At 36.1% G+C, this 23,764-nt stretch overlaps 1 protein-coding gene across 1 annotated transcript; it reads right to left on the bottom strand.

Moving 5' to 3' along the window:
- Positions 1-555: 555 nt before the first annotated feature.
- Positions 556-6,153, bottom strand: LOC145045628 (uncharacterized). The gene is made up of 4 exons (XM_078993957.1): positions 5,991-6,153; positions 3,687-4,228; positions 2,501-2,676; positions 556-1,417 (listed from the first exon to the last, which is right to left on the bottom strand). Exons 1-4 carry the CDS (start codon positions 6,013-6,015, stop codon positions 943-945), a joined length of 1,218 nt encoding a protein of 405 aa, XP_078850083.1. The 5' UTR covers positions 6,016-6,153; the 3' UTR covers positions 556-942.
- Positions 6,154-23,764: the final 17,611 nt, after the last annotated feature.

A 23,764-nucleotide genomic window follows, 5' to 3' on the forward strand; every position in this document is an offset into this window, starting at 1 on the left:
TCATAAGGTAGGCTTTATAATGTCATGTACATATTTTGGAATAAAATAAGGGGTGTTCTTATATGGATTATATGTCTTTAGAAGTTATATAAATTAGAAGAGTTTTTTAAAAAACTAGCTTCTTCGTTTTTATAACAAAAATCCAAGGAGACCATCAAGGGAAAAGAAGACATGCTTGGATTTATTTAATCATAAATTCATATCTTTACACTTATAAAATTTTGTTGCTAAAGGCATGATGTCTTAAAGCGTCACGACTCAATGGGTAAGGACTTGGATTAAAACGATTAAGGAGCTTTTTAAGGCGATACATGGAGATAGAGGAGCTTTTTACTAATTTAAAACTAAGTTCAAAGCAAATCAAATCAAAGTAAATTTTAGTTGTCTCATCAATCATACACTTACAAAACTGCAAATAAATCCAAACAATGAAACAAAGAAAAAAAAACACATGAAATAGCTCCCAAAAAGCATCATAAGCATCATCATAGGTATTATAGGCAATAACCAAGCACCATTATCCTCACTTCATGTATTATTTTAGATCATTAGCCATGTAATAATAATAATAATAATAATAATAATAATAATAATAATAATGATAAAAACCACCCCCATCAACTCTACTAAAACCTACCAAATCCTCACACACTTCCACATCTCTAAATTTTCCACTCCTGCACCCTACACTTATCACATATCATCACTTTAAACCCAACCATAAAAAATATTTACTTTTCAAACAAACCCCCCACACAACACTCCAAATCCCTTTTTTTCCCCTCCTTCCATTTTTTTTCTCTTTTTTTGTTCTTTTTACAAAAACCGAAAGTACACAAATAAGCTTTTATCCAAAACCACCAAGGGTAAAGGGTATAGAAGTAGAAGTAGAGTATTTCTGTCATTTTTCATACCACCAAGGGTAGAATCGTCATTTTCACACTAAGCCCATTCAAAGAACTGACACCGGGCACCCCGGGCAGAAGTCCAATTCCCGCACCCGAAAAAGCAACTTCCCTGTTTGGGCCCCGGTTTTCTGACCATCCCTTTGCTGCTTTTGACCCCACAGTAACAGCAAGGGTGGTGGAAGATGGGAAGGAAATGGATGTCTTTTGGTTTGTGTGGTGGGTGGTGGTGGTGGAAGGGCGGGAAAGGGTGGTGGTGGTGGTGGCCGGGTGGCGGTTGTTTCCAGATGAAAGGGTGGTGGTCGGTGGCTTGGCACATTAGGGAATTGGTGATGGAGAATTTGAAGCCTTTGTGCATCATGACCGCGAGTAGGCGGGCGGTGTTTTTGGCGTCGTCTAGACCACAGTGGGCCCGCCCTTGCCATGACAGACCCGCCAGCTGGACTGCTTCCTTTAGATTGCATTTTGCACCACCAAACACCTCACAGAATGGGACTTTTAAGTTGATCCATCTGGCAACAAAAAAAAATACAAGAAACAAGTTAAGGGTCTGTTTGGTTGGATGGAATGGAATCAGTTGGATGGAATGGAATGACAAATTTCATATATATAACATTGCTATAATTGGGTATAGGTTTTTCGAAGTACAATGTTGTAATAGAAAGAAATGAAGCTTATAAAAAGGTAAAGAAAATGATTATTGATTTAAGGTGTAACCCTTTTTATGTTATATAATACAAGGTATAGTTTTATATCTACTCTACACATTATTATGAATTTTTTATCTAAAAAAAATATACAGTTTATTATAGCTTATAAGAACCCAAATAAAATGATACTAAAAAGTATACTTTCTAGTAACTTTTAGAAAATAAACAAGTAATATAATTAAAATCATGAAACTTGTTTGAACAATTATTTAATAATTTACATAGATAAAGAAGGTTATATTGCAAGTTTTAGTTCAATTTCAAAATCCATAAAAGCTTTAACAAGTATTTGATTTAGCAATATATAACAGCAAAAAAGAAAACACAACCAAATCGAATGCAATGAAAACTAAAAAACCTTAAATCATTAATCAAGCAATAAATCTATATGTTCTAAAGACAAAATTATATCAAGACACAATTTGTTTTGGTTTTAATTTTTCTTTTTAAAACCAAAAACCAAACCAGCGCTAAAGTTTTGGTTTTTAAAATTGAAAAAACCAAAATCACAACTTTATAAAATTAGCTTAGTTTTTGGTTAAATGTCTCTTTTGGACATCACTACTTTAGTAAAAAGTTATACAAGACAAACTCAAAATGACCTATCATATAAAGTCAGGAAAAGAAGGGGTTGTTTTATTCTAGACTAAATAAACCGTCTGAATGAGACAAAATGACCATTATACCCTTACATTCCCAAAACCAAATTTCGTGCTTAACCCATTAAGCAACCTATTAAATTAAAAAGAAACAATCTCTTAACTCCTAACTTTTTACAAATCTGTCCTCATTTATCTTTTCCTTCCATTTCCCCAAGTATTTAACAAGCAACACTTTATCTCCTAATGTGATAAAAAACAAAAGGGATAAAAAAGAGATAGTTACCTATTAAAATAAGGAGGTTTACGAATTTTCTTGAATCTGCATTCTGATTCCAACATGACTCTACAATCCCAGTTTGACCAAGTAACAACAGCAAAGTTGGCATTCTTGATTCCCTTCTTCTCAAGCCATTTGTCATGCCTAAGAAGAGCTTCACTAAGAGTAACTCCTCTGTCCACCTGCCATTAACAAATAAACCTACATCATATATCTTCATTCTGTTTTTTTTTATAAAATATGTTCAGGATATACAAAGCAATCAAAATCTACAACATTTCAACTCTTTAAAATGGTCAAAAAGGTGAAATATATAGTTACTACATAAATTGGTTTAAAGGTGAAAGATTGCTGATTGAATGTGTAAAAAGGTGAAATGTTGATGCTTAAAATAGTATATAACAGTATAAAGGAAGTTGCAATTGAATAAAGGGTTAATCTCAGAAAATACCTTATATTTTGTGTTTTTTTTTTCTGGATTAAACCTAATCTTTATTTTTATCATGAAAAAGACCTTATAATTTTCATTTTTTCCGGAAAAAAACCCTCAACTTTGTCTTTTTTTTCCGAAAAAACACTCAACCTTCTAACTATTTCCAAATAAACCTTCAACTTTTTAGTTTTTCCTGAAAAAACCCTCACATTTTACAACTTTTTTTTAGAGAAAAATGACTAAAAGGGCAAGATCGGAAAAAACGAAAAAAATGCAAGGCCTTTTTCATGAAAAAAATAAAGTTGAGGTTTTAATCCGGAAAAAACACAAAATATAAGGTCTTTTATCAGATTAACCCTTGAATAAAATTGTGGTTTAGAAAAACTATGGTTGACATCATTTATTGTAGACAAAAGAAAACAGTATCAACAAATTTAGTTCATGTTGGATGGAATGGAATGAAGAAAGAATGAAACGAACAGACAATGGAAAAAGCAATGGAATGCAATGAGTGATTCCATTCCATGATCGTATTTTGTTAGCATGGAGGAATAGAATGAATCTTCACATAAAAGTTTCATATAATTTGTAAAGAAAAATGTATAGTTTAACTTAATTCTATACATTATTTGATTACAACTGATGATTTTTTCTCTTTACAAATGGAATAAGTGTAATACATTCCATGATCATGTGTATTTCTTTTTTTTTTTTACTTAAATCAGTAAGAAACACAATCATATGAATATGAAAATATACCTGAATTTGCTGAATTCCAGTCAAATCCTTGCAAAAATCACTTAAAAGCTGATTACAAGTAGGGCGAACATATGTTTGAAAACAAGCTTCAAGTTGACCAGTGACACTACTAACAATAACTGAAGGAAACTCGATAATCTCTTGAGGATGAGGGTTTCTTTCTTTATCACAAGTAGCTTCAAAATCAATCACCACAAAATAATGAAACTCTTGATGCTGATTATAATCACAAGGGTACCCTTGTGGGAACATGGTAAATGGAGCATATTGAATCCGGTTGTTCACCAAGAAAGGGTAAAATTGTCCTTCAATGCTATTTAAGTGGCACACTTGTGCTTTTTTAATATCTGGATGCCAAGACCATGAACTGAGATATGCAGGTTTTTTGTTGGACTCAATTGAAGAATCGAGTAATTCAGTGTAGACATCATTTTGGGGTTCTATAAACCCTTCTGTAGGACTCCCTGTGTATTGCTGAGGTGGCGGGTGTCCATTGGTCTGGAGGCCCGATGTCGGAGCCTCACAGTTCTTTTGCATTGTTTCTGCAATCAGAGAATATTTATAAGTGATTAAAGTCATTAAATAATTAGTTTAAATGTGTTTCTTTTTGACTTGATACATAAAGAACAGCTTAATAGAGAAAATAAGGGAAATGGTTTTCCACATTATGTAGGATAATTCTGATGATGAGGGCATAAACGTCTTTTGCACAAACAAGATATCAAGAAACAGTACAATTAGAAGATAGCACAACATGTTATGTCATGTTCTTGGGCTTATAAACTAATTGGAGTTGTATTGAATTAGCTTACACAAATAATGCTACATATTTAGGGTAGGGGTATTATGGTCAACAATATGCGTATTCAAATTATTGTATTATGCTACATATACTGTTTTTGTCTCCAACAGTAGTAAGATCAAGCTAGAATATTAGTGGAAATAAATATCACACTTACCAAATTTATAGTTCCTAGAAATTTCTTCTACTATTGTGTTGTAATTGGTTAATTGTAAGGTAGTTTAGTCGTATTTAATATAAAACGTTCTAATTTCTTATGGTTAAATGTTCACATATTGTATTTTTAATGATATTACATAGGTTTACACCTGAACAACATAAAGACTGTAGGATATGTTTGCAAGAATCCCAAGAAATTTATGCTGATATGCAATGAGGATGGAAAAGGCACATATGCACAACCTCCTAAGTTCAAAGCTTTATAACAAAAATAAAGCTGAATCCAACATTCAGTTTTAGTTCTTTCATTAGCATCAAGTGTGTGTATTTACACATTCGGATTCAGTTCAATGGTAGAATTCTATCAACTTGGGGACAAAGCTTAATGAACATAAAAAGAAAGAAAAATAAAAAAAGGGTTAATTTGGAACGAGAATAGCCTCTGATGTTTATCATCTAGAATGATGAAACACTTTTAGATGGAAGAATCAGATAATTGGGGTTATGGGCAGATGAGTACTATCAATTGCTTCAACTCACAAATCAAGAAAACCTAATAACGAGTAATATTTTTTCTTATTAACTGTTGTCTGGATTAATAAGGTTTAAAATATATTTGACACAATGACATGACACTTGCAAAGATGAGAGGTGAAGGAAAACTTGTAAAACGTTAAGACTTAATGGATTAAGTCTTGTCCTCATAAAGACTATTAAGTCATAAAGAAAAAGCACCTAAGATGCATAGAATAACTGTCTTATTGAATGGACACTTCTTTGCTCATCCATATAGAGTCATATCTTTACTTAAGTATTTCTCTCTTCATACTATCTTAAGCCTAAAACAGGGGGGATTCAAAAGGGTGTTTAGGATGCACTCCAAAACAGGATGAATATATGATTCCTTAAATCAAAGAACCTTAAGAATGTACAAAAACTTTTAAGTAAAGTGCAGGATTTCTCTAGGTTTCCGATAATGCTAGGGTAACTTCATCCAGAATCATCTCCATCACATAAACATAGTAAAATAGTTGCACTACAAAAGGGTTGTAATCATCCTGATAGTTAAACCACTTATTCGATTAAATTTAAAAGGAAAAAAAAAAAAAAAAAAAAAGATGCTCAACCCATGTCCAAAAAGCCCTATTACGACTATCTAGCTAACTGTCACCGAAAGATAATCAACCAAAACGATAAATATGGTGAACTTCGTCAAACGAAACCCGTAAACTCCATTCATGGATCGTAGAATTCCAGTATCGATTCATCTAAGAGAACTTAAAACGCAACAACACACTTAAAAATCAATTAAACATATAAAAATCTAGGTTCGCATATCAAACCTTGATTGGTTTGTATTGAAGTCATGATCAATGGAGTAGTTGAGATCCACGAGAAAGTACATCAGATCCCTCTTATAATTTCTTTACCTAAAGGAAAATCGCAGGGATATATGAGAGGGAGGAAGTTAGAAAAAAGAGACGAAAAGAGAAGGGAAAAGAAGCCTGCCTGTTATTTTATTTGTAGGTCATCCTAATGCAATTCAGTAGTTGTGCGATGTGGGCCGAGATATTGCCCACATACCCGTATTTCTCCTAACTTTTATTTGAGGCTAAATTACAAAATCTCTTTATAAAGAAAGGAAAATAGTGTGTTAAAAGATTAACCATCAAGATAATAGAACAAGGTAAACATTGGTATGGTGAAATATTAAAATCAAGCATGTTTCCTCCCCTACATTTGGTAAAAACAACATCTTTGGTCCAGACTTGGTGTTTGTTGCAAATTTGGTCCCTAATCGAAACTAAATTAACATTTTTGTGATCGGTACCATTCACATTCGGTATTTAACGTTATTTTATGATGCAATTTTCCTTTCCAAAGCTTTAGTGTGATGAAAAATATGCTTTTTAGGTTTTAAAGAAATTTTGTAGTGATCTACCAACAAACGAGGTTTTTTGATGCAACTTTTGGATGTAACTATATACCACAATTCAGTAAGGGTGGGAGCTATGAATCGTACCCGTATGGCTTCTAAGCGTAGCCATACGCTAGGAAGGGTTTCTCTACAACATGTCAAGTGTGGCCACACAACTTCTTACATATTGCCGTGGAGCTCATTGTAATATCTCAAATTTCTAATAAATTTGAACATTTTAAAATAACCTAAATCATCAATTTAATGTCTTTTATTCAAAATTAAATTAAAACGAAATCCAAGATCAATTAATTTCCAAAAAATCAGTATCATTTATAATTCTAAATTTTTTGAAAACACAATCAATCCAATATTATAATTCCAACCACCCGCCTTGTGCCAGTGTGTATAATCATGTTCGGCCATCATGTTGTATTTTTAAAAGGAAAAGGGGTAAGCATAAAGTTTAGTGAATTTCATACATACAAGTTATCATGTCATACAAGCCTTACCCATATATATATAGACACAAACGGTATCAAACACATAACATGTAATGCCCGATTTTTAAGTAAAACTCTTAGCAAATTAATTCATTTAATTTTGTCTTGGACCCGAGTACGCTGGGTGTACATAAGGTACGACGGGTGTACTCATATGCATGCATGAGGTGAGAAGCCTCGTGGTATGCTGGGTGTACCCATACGTACGTAGGGGGTACGTGAGTTAGGGACAAACCCTAATTTTTAGGGTTTGCACCTTATTTAACACATTAGGTTCTCCAATCCTTCATCTTATCAGTTTCCATTTTCTCTTGAGCCATATCTCGAAACCCTAGCCATCTTGAGAGTGTTCTTGAGCTTATTAAAAGTAGGCCTGACAATCATGTCGTGTTCGTGTTGGCGTGTCGCAGGTTGGCGGGTCAAAATATGACAACCCAAGCACGACCCATTTAAATATACAGGTCACGGGTTGGTGGGTTTGGAACATAAACCCATATATGACCGCCAACCCATTTATTTATACGGGTTCACAGGTTGGCGGGTTCTTGAGTCAGATTTGGGTTCATGGGTCAGATTCCATAAATAAAATTAACAATGAAACATGATTAAATTCTTGATGGTTGATACAAACATATCCGAATTTTAGACACTTAAATCTTAAACATCCAAATGAAAATTAAAAACATTCATAGAAACATGTTCAAACTAAACATTAATACAAACATAGATAATTCAATTCCTAAAGTAATAGCCACAATTCCTATTTTTTATCCCAAAAAACAAAGTCAATTCTCCAACACCATTTCGATACCTGATTTCGATCATAGAGTAACAGAGGGGAGAGTGGGACTGCGGGAGATAGGAAATCTGGAAGAGGGAGATACGCTCATATACGATTGATTTTGAGATTATTATTTAGGGCAAATGGGTAAAATGGTTACAGACTTAGCCTTACAGGTTACGACTTACGACCTTAGGCCATCCACCACGAGTCAAAATGTCAAAACAGTCAAATGGTCTATGAATCAATGGTATATATTATATAATACTTATTAAATATTAATACTTGATATATAATAACATTTAAAAATAAAATATTTTTTTATTAAAAATATATACGGGTTAGCAGGTCAACCCGTTTATTTTTTGAGAAACCCATATATAACCCGTATAATAAACGGGTTGACGGGTTGGCGGGTTAGCGGGTTGAAAAACTCAACAGAAACCTATTTATTTCGTGTCATGTTGGGGGTCGTGTCGAGAATTGTCAACCCTAAATTAAGAGTTTTTGGGTGTTCTTTTATGTTTTTGAAGAAGAATGAGCTTGGTGGTGGTGTATTTTTGGAGTTGGAGCTTCAAGATCCAGTGTTATCTTCTTCATTGCAAGCTTTTGGAGGTAAAAAGTTCTTACCTTGATGGTTCCTTTCTTAGATCTCTTTTGGTGGGTAGATTTAGGAGTTTTGGTCCCCAAGACTTTGGTCTTATGGAGTATAGACTACTCCAAACCATTTGAGCTGTCCTTTTAAACACTTAGGAGTGCATGGAGTAAAAAAAAACAGATCTTGGAAGTTAAAGCTCAACTATGCATGAGTTGGTGACCACTTAAGGGAAATAGAATGCTAAATCCATGGTTTTAGTCCCATTAAGACATGCAAAAGCATAAAGTTTGCAACTTTATGACTTAATATGCTTTAATGAGCCTAGATCTGAAGTTAGACGTTAGATCTTCACAAGTTAAGACCTCAAAAGCAATCTATGGCTAACGGTGGCGTACACCGGACGTACGTGGGGGTACGCTAAATGTACACGCCTGGAGTCCCGACTTTTACAAAGCATTCAAGTATGTCGGACGTAATGATGATATGCTTAGCATCCTCAATAGAGTGGTTGTTGGACTTTTAGTTTCGAGCTGATTTTGGGCTTAGGGATTTGGGCCCTTGTTGGGCTGCAAGCCTTGTTGTGTTGGACCTTTATGGATTTGGGCGCATATTAGGCTTATAATTCCCTTTTGGACTTTAGGCTAGTTAGATTTGGTCCTTGGTATGTTAGTCCCAATAAGGGAATGATTAAGCAGCCTTTTACCCTTAAAGTCGGGATTTAGGGTTTGGACTCTCAGGTTGGGTTATTGACCTAGTTTCTGATTAGGATTTTATTGATTTTTATTTAGTGAGAGGATTTCACAATTTAGCAGCTCGAGTGTGATTTGATACCTTTAGTCTGAGGTGAGTTCCTTTTGCTTTTACTTGTGGGTCGAAGGCACCAATGTCAGCCCACTAGACTATGTTGGTAGGATGATAACTGTCTTCGTGACAATTTCATGTATTGCATATATATATGTGAATCTTGTTGTTATGATTATGTGTTAGATGTAGAGGAGAAATAGACCCGATACCGGTTGAAAGAGACTGAAGGGGTTGAAACATACCCAATACCATTTGAAAGAGATTGAAGGGGTTGAAATGTACCTAGTACCGGTTGAAAGAGACCGAAGGGGTTAAAAATAGACCCAATTGTGATTTGTCTATTATGTATGTATGTATGGGGTATTTTGGGGGAGCTCACTAAGTCTTGTACTTATGGTTTTCAGTTTATGTTTCAGGTACTTCCAGCTCGAAAGGGAAGAGCCCGACTTGATTGCACTGCATCCTCCCGTGTTTTTCCACATGATGTTGGGATTTGTACTCTGATATTATTTTTCATTATGATACACTTTTGGTTGTTTTGGCATGACTATTGGATGTTTGAAATGAAAACTTTTATCTGGATGTTTTGGGATGTTACAAGTTGGTATCAAAGCGTTGGTTTGAGGGATTCGGTCATTCTCTCGGGTGTGCCAAGACTCAAATCAAGGATTTGGTAGGTTTTTCCATAAAAATAAACATTTTAATTAAGGGATTTTAATAAAAGAAAGGGGTGTAATACGTGCAGTCAACTGAGCCCAAGTAAGTCTTCCCAAAATACCCATACATATATTACGTTTTACACTATGATATGAGAATTACATGCTAGATTAGGACTAAGTATCTGCTTAGGATTGCATGATAGAATGCTAGGGGAGATGGCTTATGTGCCTACTGTATGAGCTTATAAAATTGCATGTCAGTATGGGATCAATTATCTGATAAAGTTTCATGTTTAGGTTATGCTTTGATTCTAATTACTCGATGCTCAAATGTTGCTTGCTTTGTGCTTTTTTTAGGAGTGCCCATTAACATTAGCTAACTAGTAAGCAAATATGCTAGGTTACATATTATTGAGACTAGATAATTTGAGAAGGCTAGGTTTTAACTCTATTATGCAGCTCTTGTTTGAGTCTAACCGTTGTAGTATGAGACCTTTTGTTCGAAGAATTATCTGGTGTCGATGGTATGTAATTGTATTCATAAGCTAGTTAGAGGGCATTAAGGGGAGTTCCGTCTACAGCTGATGTCAGGGAGTAGTGAGGAAAGGAAGCCTAGGAAGTTCCTAGAATATGTATTGGCATGTAGGACTCCTTGTAGTATGAGGAGAGTATTAGATAAGAAGGAATGACTTGGAGGAGTTGGGGTAGTCCTTGGGGAAGGTATAGATGGGTGTGGAAGGTATTATTGGGTTGGTACTACTGGAAGCACATGATTTATACCCGAGACAAGAAGACCATAATAAATATGGGAAACTTGAGAATGTGAACCTCTTTGTGTGTTTACTGATTATTTATGTGATTATGTTTCAACATGAAGGTGACACGTGGTGGAGCAGGGGGTTCCGGATCTAGATATGCTTCGGGCACGGGCACCGAACCAAAAATATGAGGGATTACGCGAGTCCATTGCATCAAAGGATACTAGAGGCTTCCTTGATGCGACCCTGGTGATGTTTGGGTCGATCAAGGAGGGTATCATCGAGCTGATGAAGGATCGCCTTCAGATCTTTAGGGCCGATCAAGCCGCTAGTCAGTTTGGGTCCCGCATTTTCTCCTTCAAGGATTTCAGAGGATGTGGATGATGGGTTTTGTATACTACAACATCCTATGGTGCACATACAATCTTAAATACCTTGGATCTATGTTTTCACAAATTACACATGCAAATGGTTTCAAGGCATTAAACCTATAACTAGCATGCATTTGACATAAACCATATAATATACTAGTTAGGGTAACATACCTTTTATATAGCTTGAAGTCTTGATGTATTTGGCCTTAAGAGGTTAGCCCTAATAGTGTGGAAGCCTCAGATGAAGTCACAACACATCGTGGACAAAGGATGAAACTTGAGAGAGAATTCATGCACACCAAAACCGTCCATATCCTCCAAGAATATGTTAGTGGTGATTTTGGCTATGAAGCAAGATATTTATATGTGGAATTCCAAAGGTCATGGTTTAACCCAAACCCATACCCATGGGTGTTATGATCCATGGTTCATGTGGCCCAACTCTTTATGTATCCATACATAAACTTGGTCCAACATGGATCATAAGCCCAACACATATAAATATAACTAATTACCATAATTAGTCCCCATAGATTTAATTAGTCTCTTTTGATCATTAAATTAATTCCAAATTAATTCTTGATCGATACTAATTAAAACATATGATTTCATATTAATATATTATAACTTATAATATATTAATAAATCATAAATAACCTCTTCTCTCAAAAGTCCATCTTAACAAATTGTCCTGATGATATGCAACCCAAATGGACCATGCTACTCTCGGGTCGAGTACATACCAATAATAGTTATGGGCTTAGACATCTAATCCAACAGTCTCCCACTTGGATAAGTCTAAAACTATTATTACATGTATGGCTCCAAAACCCGACTAGCAATCGTAGCTCTTAAAAGCTGCTGCCGAACTCTGACCTAGTCAATGACGTGTCCATTAGATAATGGATCATATATTCCTCCATTTTAGATACCATATGGACTAAGACATGGATTATAATCATTCTCTCTGTCCATTTGTTGTTTCCCAATTTCCGATTTATGAGGACCGACTAATTGAACAAATTCAAATCAGTCCAGGCCCGACCGAGCACTTACGTTTGTCATCACTAAATCATCGAGGGGCCCATAGATATCGCTTTTATCCCTCCAAGGGTAAAAGGAATGGATAAACTTCGACTCATATGCCTGTACTAACTACTTGTTGAATCATACACAAATGCACGTCTTATAACATCAAGTTACTAATGCGTTTTCATATAATCGATGTATAACCAACTTATAGCCAACAAATCATATCTTTAGGTTTGCAGAATATAAGATATTATCGTCTCATGATCACTCGTGATAAAATCCATGAAGTGATTCAAATGATTATGGGTTTAATCCAATACCCGAATCTCATTCCAGGAGCACTCATGAATATTGCATCAACTTTTGCTATGTCTAAACACTTTAGATATCTACAAGCCTAATTCATGACAGTCTTGATTCATACCTACTTCAAAAGTATGATTGACTGCGGAGAGTTAGAATAACCTAGTTATTCGGGAAGTCAAAACATGCAAAGTGAAACACAAGAATAATACTAATCCTATATGGCCTCAACCACTTTTGAGAGTAAATAAAACACCTTTTATTTAAACACCATATTGATTACTCATTATTCCTTGTATAATGTTTCGAATAATAAACTTTATACTTGAATCGAAATAATAGTCATGCCATGCTCCAAGCATGCACACTATGTTTTCCTAAACAATAACTATGCCATACTCCAAGTATGTACACTATGTTTGTCTATGATCCTTACTTTGTGGAATAGATCAATTGAACATAATTCCAAAGATTCTCATTTCATAATCCCAAATCCTTATCGTAAATGTAAGAATTCCAAATTCCTGCCATTTACCGAAATCTGTTAGATTCTAAAGTTATATGCATTGATATATATATATATATATATATACATATATATATATATATATATATGTATGTATGTATATATATATATATATGTATGTATGTATATATATATACACTTGACTAAATTTGATTCAAAATCTCAATCTAAGCTTTTAGAATTAGAATGAAGTATAATTTCCTCTCCCTTAATTATAGCAAAACAACTATTCCCAATTGAAACTTTTGTTTTCTATAATTAATATTGCTAACTTGCAACACTTAACATAATTAATTATGCTCCCACTAGTATAATAATTAGTAGCAAAACAATTATGCTCCCACTAGCTTTGACATTTATCCTGAAATCAACTGGACTTCTAGAAATCAATACTTTATTGACTTTCTTACCAAAGTTCAGATTTCTGATACGAGATGCTTTGATAAGACTTTATCAAAATCATACACCTTTCCTTAGATAGCTCATATGTGTGTCTAAACAATTTTTAGAACTATGAAAATGGATGTAGTAATCATAGTCTCAATTGTTTAGACCTTTCCATTTCTCACAAGTCCATGTTAGTGCACCGGTTAACCACACACGCTCTACTAACGACTTTGAGAATGCAAATATCACAATTACTATCTACTTAAAATCTATTTAGAGAAAGCGTTTCCTCACCGTCATTTTCATGAATCAGAGACAAACCTTATGACACTTAGATTTTATAGTGTATGTATTCTTATCCATGTGAATTTGTCATAACCATAATCACAAGACAAGGTTAGTGGCAAATCCAAACTCATATGGACTGAAATTGCTCAACCTTAACTTCTTGCCACCTGGCAGCACAAGGGCCTACCATTGCTTCCAAGTAGTTATGCAAACAACTGAGAACTCATAGAACTCACATCCATAGTCAACTTTAACTAGAATAGGCACAAAAAAAAAAAGAATATGTCAACACGATAGGTTATAAACCTCAAGTTGTGTGCTAGTGATTAACAATAGGTTTTATTCTTGATTAGTTGTTGAAACTTTTCAAGATCTTTAAGACTCCCACTAACCTCTTGACATATAAGATTCTCTTATCAATAACCATTCCTTGACAAAGCAAATATTCAAGAGTTAGTTTAGATTCTTATCAAGACAAACACTTCACACAATTGGCCTTAGTTGGTCTTTGTTTTATCCAAAACATCACAACTTACCAATTTCAAATGTACAAGAGTAAGAAAACATTTTACTATACATTTGATAAGTGTTATAAACCTTCTAAAGATTATGTCACTCAAGTTACAATCTTGGAGTATGACTCTAAGACTTGTTTTTGGAACTAAGTATGATTTATCTTTTGATTCAACCATTTCAACAATTCACGATTCCTCTTCTTAGTCAAACAAATGCACTAAGATGTCCTTAGAGGATTAATTGTGATATGGTATCTTAATCACTAAGTTAATCATAAAAAATGATACTAAAGTACTCTCCCATCTTTTTAGATTTGTGAAACTTTTATCTTTCTGCCTAATTTGATTATTCTCATTCGTCCTGCCATACATTGAAACTTTTCCAATGTTTCGGAATTATACTTAAACTTGTAAGCACAACCATATTTACTAAACTTTAGTAAATCATGACGAATAGCCTTATCGTTCTTTGTGGTGGATTTGATCAGTGCACAACCAAGTGTACCCAATCTTCTAGTCCTTCACTTGACTCACATATACATGTGAACAATGAATTAGTCTTAAATTCCCAAAGATGAAAATTCTCATTCATCACACAATACAAGTTGCATGATCCCAAGTTTCTATCCAACTGAAACTTGGTTGATGACAATATTTCTTTATTTTGTAAATTATGACACTACCACCAACGAAAGAATCAAATCCATTTTCAAATGTTGCTGTCAATGGAATCATATAAACAATAATTTTCACAAATGTCATTGCAAGGAAATTAAAAATAAATAAAATCAAAACTTCTCTTTTATTTAAACTTGCAGAAAAAACTTATCATTACAATGCAAATACATATGAAAACTATGTTGTTATCTATTCCTAAGCAATCTATCATAACTCTTAAGCAGTAGCTCAAATTTCTAATCTTTGAATCATGCAATCGAAATCCATCTCCTCGCGATCAGTATCAACTTACTCTTCTTTTAAGCCTCCTCTCTTCGATTCTACAAAACATCAAAATGTGACCTAATCACATCATGTAATAAGAATCTCTAGATAGGAGCTTAATAGAGTTAGATAGTGGACTTTACCTGAAGCTTAGTCAAATTCAAAACTTTTACCATCCTAGTAAACTTTCAGGTAAATTGGGCAGCTTCGCAACCAATACCCATTCTTTTGGCAAAAGAAACATCTGGAATTTTGGGAATGGTACATGAGTTTATCTCAGACTTAGTCTTTCTCTTTACCATTATAACACCCATAAATTTTTACGCCAAAATTTAAAACTTTTCAATCATAATTTAAAACCAACGAGTAACTGTTTACAAAACATTTTCTATCAATATCCATCAGAGTGTCCCAAAATAAGATCATAAAGATGAGGAGTGGTACGATCACGCATTTGCCTTTTCATGATCTCCTCCTGAAGTACCTGAAACAATAAACTGCAAACTGTAAGCCTGAGGGCTTAGTGAGCTACCCCCAAATTACCAATACCACACTGGAATACCAAATATGTAACCATAAATCAACAACATGCATACTGGGCCATTAGCCTGACTGGACTGCCCTACAGGGCCTACAGTCTACTGAATCTTCACCGAGACTTCGACATGACCGGACCACCACGTGGGCCTACAGTCTTCCCAAACCGCTCATAAGGTATGTTGGCCTTCAGCACAAAGCAGGACCGCCTCAACCCAAATCAACGAGCAAACAATCATGTGCGTAAAACTAACATATACTGTCATATATAGGCATCAAACATAGCTAACTCACTAATCATTAATTAAAGCAATCTCTCATGACTAGAATACAGACCTAGCAGGTCGTTAACATCTCAATCCCTAAGGATCATAGAAGCATAACATACTATCTATCTTGATTCCAATCTATCAGATCATAACCATATATATATATATATATATATATATATATATATATATATATATATATATATATATCATGATGATAATAACTAAAGGGCCGTCTTGGTGCCTTAGACCCTTTTGATATAGTGAGGATAACTCACCTCGCAGATGTTGACTCGATAGATAAATTCCAACTCTCGGATCACCCGCCAAAGACTCCTCCACCTATTACGATATTACGAGCATACTCATAAATCCTCAACCTCACAAGTACTCCATAAACCAATCGGTCAACCCTAGGTCAAAGTCAAAGTCCTCAGGCAAGGTCAACAGTCCCTATTGACCTTAACTCGCCGAGTACCCTCGGCTACTCGCTGAGTTCTTAGAAGTTCTTTCCCACTCGTCGAGTCATCGGGTGATTCGTCGAGTTCTCACGATTTTCAATGGAAACCCTAAGGCCACCCGTCGAGTTTCCTTCTTGCAACATGTCAGCTACACACATTGAAACTTTTATCTTTCTGCCTAATTTGATTATTCTCATTCGTCCTGCCATACATTGAAACTTTTCCAATGTTTCGGAATTATACTTAAACTTGTAAGCACAACCATATTTACTAAACTTTAGTAAATCATGACGAATAGCCTTATCGTTCTTTGTGGTGGATTTGATCAGTGCACAACCAAGTGTACCCAATCTTCTAGTCCTTCACTTGACTCACATATACATGTGAACAATGAATTAGTCTTAAATTCCCAAAGATGAAAATTCTCATTCATCACACAATACAAGTTGCATGATCCTAAGTTTCTATCCAACTGAAACTTGGTTGATGACAATATTTCTTTATTTTGTAAATTATGACACTACCACCAACGAAAGAATCAAATCCATTTTCAAATGTTGCTGTCAATGGAATCATATAAACAACAATTTTCACAAATGTCATTGCAAGGAAATTAAAAATAAATAAAATCAAAACTTCTCTTTTATTTAAACTTGCAGAAAAAACTTATCATTAACTTTTCCAATGTTTCGGAATTATACTTAAACTTGTAAGCACAACCATATTTACTAAACTTTAGTAAATCATGACGAATAGCCTTATCGTTCTTTGTGGTGGATTTGATCAGTGCACAACCAAGTGTACCCAATCTTCTGGTCCTTCACTTGACTCACATATACATGTGAACAATGAATTAGTCTTAAATTCCCAAAGATGAAAATTCTCATTCATCACACAATACAAGTTGCATGATCCCAAGTTTCTATCCAACTGAAACTTGGTTGATGACAATATTTCTTTATTTTGTAAATTATGACACTACCACCAACGAAAGAATCAAATCCATTTTCAAATGTTGCTATCAATGGAATCATATAAACAACAATTTTCACAAATGTCATTGCAAGGAAATTAAAAATAAATAAAATCAAAACTTCTCTTTTATTTAAACTTGCAGAAAAAACTTATCATTACAATGCAAATACATATGAAAACTATGTTGTTATCTATTCCTAAGCAATCTATCATAACTCTTAAGCAGTAGCTCAAATTTCTAATCTTTGAATCATGCAATCGAAATCCATCTCCTCGCGATCAGTATCAACTTACTCTTCTTTTAAGCCTCCTCTCTTCGATTCTACAAAACATCAAAATGTGACCTAATCACATCATGTAATAAGAATCTCCAGATAGGAGCTTAATAGACTTAGATAGTGGACTTTACCTGAAGCTTAGTCAAAGTCAAAACTTTTACCATCCTAGTAAACTTTCAGGTAAATTGGGCAGCTTCGCAACCAATACCCATTCTTTTGGCAAAAGAAACCAATTTACCTGAAAGTTTACTAGGATGGTAAAAGTTTTGACTTTGACTAAGCTTCAGGTAAAGTCCACTATCTAACTCTATTAAGCTCCTATCTGGAGATTCTTATTACATGATGTGATTAGGTCACATTTTGATGTTTTGTAGAATCGAAGAGAGGAGGCTTAAAAGAAGAGTAAGTTGATACTGATCGCGAGGAGATGGATTTCGATTGCATGATTCAAAGATTAGAAATTTGAGCTACTGCTTAAGAGTTATGATAGATTGCTTAGGAATAGATAACAACATAGTTTTCATATGTATTTGCATTGTAATGATAAGTTTTTTCTACAAGTTTAAATAAAAGAGAAGTTTTGATTTTATTTATTTTTAATTTCCTTGCAATGACATTTGTGAAAATTGTTGTTTATATGATTCCATTGACAGCAACATTTGAAAATGGATTTGATTCTTTCGTTGGTGGTAGTGTCATAATTTACAAAATAAAGAAATATTGTCATCAACCAAGTTTCAGTTGGATAGAAACTTGGGATCATGCAACTTGTATTGTGTGATGAATGAGAATTTTCATCTTTGGGAATTTAAGACTAATTCATTGTTCACATGTATATGTGAGTCAAGTGAAGGACTAGAAGATTGGATACACTTGGTTGTGCACTGATCAAATCCACCACAAAGAACGATAAGGCTATTCGTCATGATTTACTAAAGTTTTCTCTTAAGCAGTAGATCAAATTTCTAATCTTTGAATCATGCAATCGAAATCCATCTCCTCGCGATCAGTATCAACTTACTCTTCTTTTAAGCCTCCTCTCTTCGATTCTACAAAACATCAAAATGTGACCTAATCACATCATGTAATAAGAATCTCCAGATAGGAGCTTAATAGAGTTAGATAGTGGACTTTACCTGAAGCTTAGTCAAATTCAAAACTTTTACCATCCTAGTAAACTTTCAGGTAAATTGGGCAGCTTCGCAACCAATACCCATTCTTTTGGCAAAAGAAACATCTGGAATTTTGGGAATGGTACATGAGTTTATCTCAGACTTAGTATTTCTCTTTACCATTATAACACCCATAAATTTTTACGCCAAAATTTAAAACTTTTCAATCATAATTTAAAACCAACGAGTAACTGTTTACAAAACATTTTCTATCAATATCCATCAGAGTGTCCCAAAATAAGATCATAAAGATGAGGAGTGGTACGATCACGCATTTGCCTTTTCATGATCTCCTCCTGAAGTACCTGAAACAATAAACTGCAAACTGTAAGCCTGAGGGCTTAGTGAGCTACCCCCAAATTACCAATACCACACTGGAATACCAAATATGTAACCATAAATCAGCAACATGCATACTGGGCCATTAGCCTGACTGGACTGCCCTACAGGTCCTACAGTCTACTGAATCTTCACCGAGACTTCGACATGACCGGACCACCACGTGGGCTTACAGTCTTCCCAAACCGCTCATAAGGTATGTTGGCCTTCAGCACAAAGGAGGACCGCCTCAACCCAAATCAACGAGCAAACAATCATGTGCGTAAAACTAACATATACTATCATATATAGGCATCAAACATAGCTAACTCACTAATCATTAATTAAAGCAATCTCTCATGACTAGAATACAGACCTAGCAGGTCGTTAACATCTCGATCCCTAAGGATCATAGAAGCATAACACACTATCTATCTTGATTCCAATCTATCAGATCATAACCATATATATATATATATATATATATATATATATATATATATATATATATATATATATATATATATATATATATCATGATGATAATAACTAAAGGGCCGTCTTGGTGCCTTAGACCCTTTTGATATAGTGAGGATAACTCACCTCGCAGATGTTGACTCGGTAGATAAATTCCAACTCTCGGATCACCCACCAAAGACTCCTCCACCTATTACGATATTACGAGCATACTCATAAATCCTCAACCTCACAAGTACTCCATAAACCAATCGGTCAACCCCAGGTCAAAGTCAAAGTCCTCAGGCAAGGTCAACAGTCCCTATTGACCTTAACTCGCCGAGTACCCTCGGCTACTCGCTGAGTTCTTAGAAGTTCTTTCCCACTCGTCGAGTCATCGGGTGATTCGTCGAGTTCTCACGATTTTCAATGGAAACCCTAAGGCCACCCGTCGAGTTTCCTTCTTGCAACATGTCAGCTACACACACATTCATAGCTTGGGGAAAACTCATCCGACTCGCCGAGTTGTTCATACAACTCGTCGAGTCTAAGGCAATCTTCATCGGACTCATCGAGTTGTTCATCAACTCGTCGAGTTCAATGGCCATCTTCATAAGGCTCGTTGAGTCAACCTTGCGACTCACCGATTTCCTTCAGTCCTTAAGCCATACAGGCTTATTTATGCCATGTAATGGCTCCAAATTACAGATCTAAGCTTCTAGGACACACTTTTCACGTAAAGTTGCAAACTTTACGTGCATGCATGACTAAAAAGGCTCTTAATGCCAAATCTAAGCTCTTAATGGGGTTTCATGCACAAGGAGGGCCTCAACCATGACCAAAACAGAAACTTTGTGATTCTAGAACTTAAGAAGGGTCTAGATCTGAAGTTACAACTTCAGGTCTAGCCCATAGCTCACCAATGACTCCCAAAAATCCATAACACCCTAAAACTCAACCACAAAGAGATCTAGAAGAAAAGGGGAGTAGAGATTGCAACTTGATACCTCCAAAAGATGCTAGATAAGGTAAGTTATGTTTCCCACACCTTCCTTGCCTCTACTCCTTTGCTCTTCAAGCTCTTCCCTCCAAGAAAATCTTCTTTCCAAGGTCTAAAATACACCAAGGAGTACCACACGAATTAGGGTTTCACTGAGCTCTCAAAGAGTGTAAGGAGGCCAAGGGAGCTTGAGGCTTCCTTAAATAGGGTGCAACTCCCCGGGATTTAGGGTTTCATCTACCAGCTCCTACTCGTCGAGTCCCTGCTTGGACTCAGCGAGTAGGTCACTAAACACACAATCCCACCTCGCTGCTACTCGACGAGTAGGGTAACCAACTCGTCGAGTATGACTTAAAACCAAAGAACCTTTTTTTTAATCAATGCTTGAGAATCGGGGCGTTACAATTCCCCCCCACTTGAACTAGACTTCACCCTCGAAGTACACTGGGATAAACAATGTCGGGTAATGCTCGCCCATCTCCGCCTCCGGCTCCCATGTCCACTCGGATCCCTTCTGATGTTCCTACTGCACTTTCACCAATGGTATTTCTTTGTTCCGCAAAATCTTCTTCTTTTTTTCCAAGATGGCCACAGGCCTCTCCACATAGTTCAGGCGCTCATCTACCTGAATATCATCTAGTGATACCACTGCCTCTTGGTCTATAATACACTTCCGCAATTGCGAAACATGGAACGTGCTAGGGATCCGGCTAAGCTCCTCCGGGAGCTCCAACCTGTAAGCCACCTTGCCAACCCTGGCAATGATCCTGAATGACCCAATAAAGCGGGGACCCAAATTTCCCCTCTTCCTGAAATGGATCACACCCTTCTAGGGTGAGACTTTCAGAAGTACCATGTCACCTACCTGAAATTCCAACTCAGATCGTCGTCTGACGGCATAAATTTTCTGCCGACTTTGAGCGGTCTGCAAACGCTGTCTAATCTGCTGTATCTTTTCGGTAGTCTGCAGAACTACCTCTGTCCACCCCATTACCCTGTGCCCAATCTAACCCAAACAGATTGGGGTTCTACACTTCTGACCATACAATAACTCGAAAGGCGGGGCGCCAATACTGGAATGATAGTTGTTGTTGTAGGCGAACTCTACAAGTGGTAGGTGGGAATCCCAACTCCCACCAAAATCAATAATGCACGCCCTTAACATATCCTCGAGGGTCTGGATGGTCCGCTCACTCTGTCCATATGTTTGCGGATGGAAAGTTGTACTAAAATGCAGTTGTGTACCCAGTTCCTCATGGAACTTTTGCTAAAAACGGGAAGTAAATCTGACATCCCAATCTGAAATGGTAGAAACTGGAACCCCATGGTGAGATATAATCTCACTGACATAGATGTCGGCCAATTTCTCTGCCGGCGAACTCTCTCGTATGGCCAAGAAATGGGCACTCTTGGTCAACTGATCCACGATGACCCAAATAGCATCAAACCCCTTTCGCCGTCCTCGGCAACTTTGTAATGAAATCCATCGTGATCTGCTCCCATTTCCACATCGGAATCTCCAGAGGCTGCAGCTTGCCATGCGGCCTCTGATGCTCGGCCTTGACCATCCTACAGGTCAAGCACCTCTCAACATAAACGATTTCTCGCTTCATTCCGGGTCACCAATAACTCAAACTCAAATCATGATACATCTTGGTGGCCCCCGAATGAATAGAAAAATAAGATTTATGAGCCTCCTCCATCACTGTCTGCCGAAACCCTCCAGACATTGGAACCCATACCTGACCGTATCGGGTCAATAACCTGCGGCTATCCTGAACAAACCGGGCGCTCCCGCCCTTAAGTCTCTCCAACTTCCAGTTCTTCGGTCTCATACCCTCAACCTGAGCATCCCTAATCAAGCTCACAAGCAGGGAATCCACCGTTATCCTCATACACCTTGCTGGGGTAGAAGACCCGGCTGACTTGCGACTCAAAGCATCCGCAACCACATTCACTTTACCAGGATGGTAAAGGTTCTCACAATCATAGTCCTTGACCACATCCAGCCACCTGTGCTGCCTCGTATTCAGGTTCGATTGATCCATGATATGTCTTAAACTCTTGTGATCCGTATATATAGTGCAACGGACACCGTACAGATAATGCCTCCAAATCTTGAGAGTGAAAACCATAGCTCCCAACTCCAGATCGTGCGTAGGGTATCTCGTCTAATGTGGCTTCAGCTGCCGCGATGCATAGGCTACCACCCGTCCTCTTTGCATGAGGACTGCCCCTAAGCCCGTGATGCACGCATCACAAAACACTACAAAGTCCTCAACTCCCTCGGGGAGTGTCAACACTGGCACCTCACATAAACACTACCGGAGGAGTCTCAAACGCCCTCTGCTGCTCAGGTCCCACTACAAAAAAAAAGCCATTTAGTGGCACACATTTTTAGTGGCATTTATCTTTTGTGCCACTAATTTTGCTTTTCAATGGCTCTTTGCATATGCCATAAAAAAGAGAACTAATTTTAATGGCATTTTATATTTTATCTCCTTTTATATAGAATTAAGTGGAACAAAACAAATATATATATCCCATATTACGATGCTTCAATTTATCTTTACATGAAATATTTATATTTATAGAGTGAGGCTTAGAATTAAGGATAGGATAAAAAAAATATATGTGCCATTAAAACTTAAAAAATGAGGCCTAGAATTAACGATGGGATAAAAATATAATGTGTCATTAAAACCTAAAAAAGCATCTTATCTTATTGTAAATGAAAAATATATTCACTTTTTAAATGATGCGTGTAAAGTATTTTAGAATAGAACTAATGTGCCATTAATTTAGATCTAACTTTCATTTTCATTTGTGGCTCGTTTTCCCCTTCTCTTGTGCATCTAGTAAAAATTTCAGCTTGGCTTCCCCTTTCCCTCCAGAATCAGGTGAAATTTTTAGTTTCCCTCCATTAAAAGTTGAAATCGACCGCCAGGGAAATTCCCCATCCCTCTACTGAAAATTCCTGCTGTGAAATTATAGTTTTGAATGGTTATAGTCGTGATTTCCTCATCCTTCAAACAATTTCAACAAAACCAACCTTACTGGCGAACTTTAGGTTAAGTTTCACCTTCACTCGGGTTCACTAGCACCTTTTAAAATTTCACCGATCTCTGCTTCCTACTAACGATTCGATTACAGGTACCACCATCAATCTCTGGTCCAAGCCTACTGGGTCAATTGGTTCCTTGTTGCAACTACGATTTTTCTCTGCTACATTTTCCTCCATAGGAGTTAGCTACTTCAGCAGG

Source organism: Lactuca saligna, chromosome 1 (assembly GCF_052625555.1).
Source record: "Lactuca saligna cultivar CGN05327 chromosome 1, ASM5262555v1, whole genome shotgun sequence".
NCBI classification, from domain to species: Eukaryota; Viridiplantae; Streptophyta; class Magnoliopsida; order Asterales; family Asteraceae; genus Lactuca; species Lactuca saligna.

Coding starts and splice junctions, on each gene's coding strand:
- LOC145045628 (XM_078993957.1), bottom strand. CDS start 6,015: ATGACTTCAATACAAACCAATCAAG. Junction 2,677..3,686: donor CTGGAATTCAGCAAATTCAG/GTATATTTTCAT, acceptor TGTTAATGGCAG/GTGGACAGAGGAGTTACTCT. Junction 1,418..2,500: donor AAACCTCCTTATTTTAATAG/GTAACTATCTCT, acceptor TTTTGTTGCCAG/ATGGATCAACTTAAAAGTCC.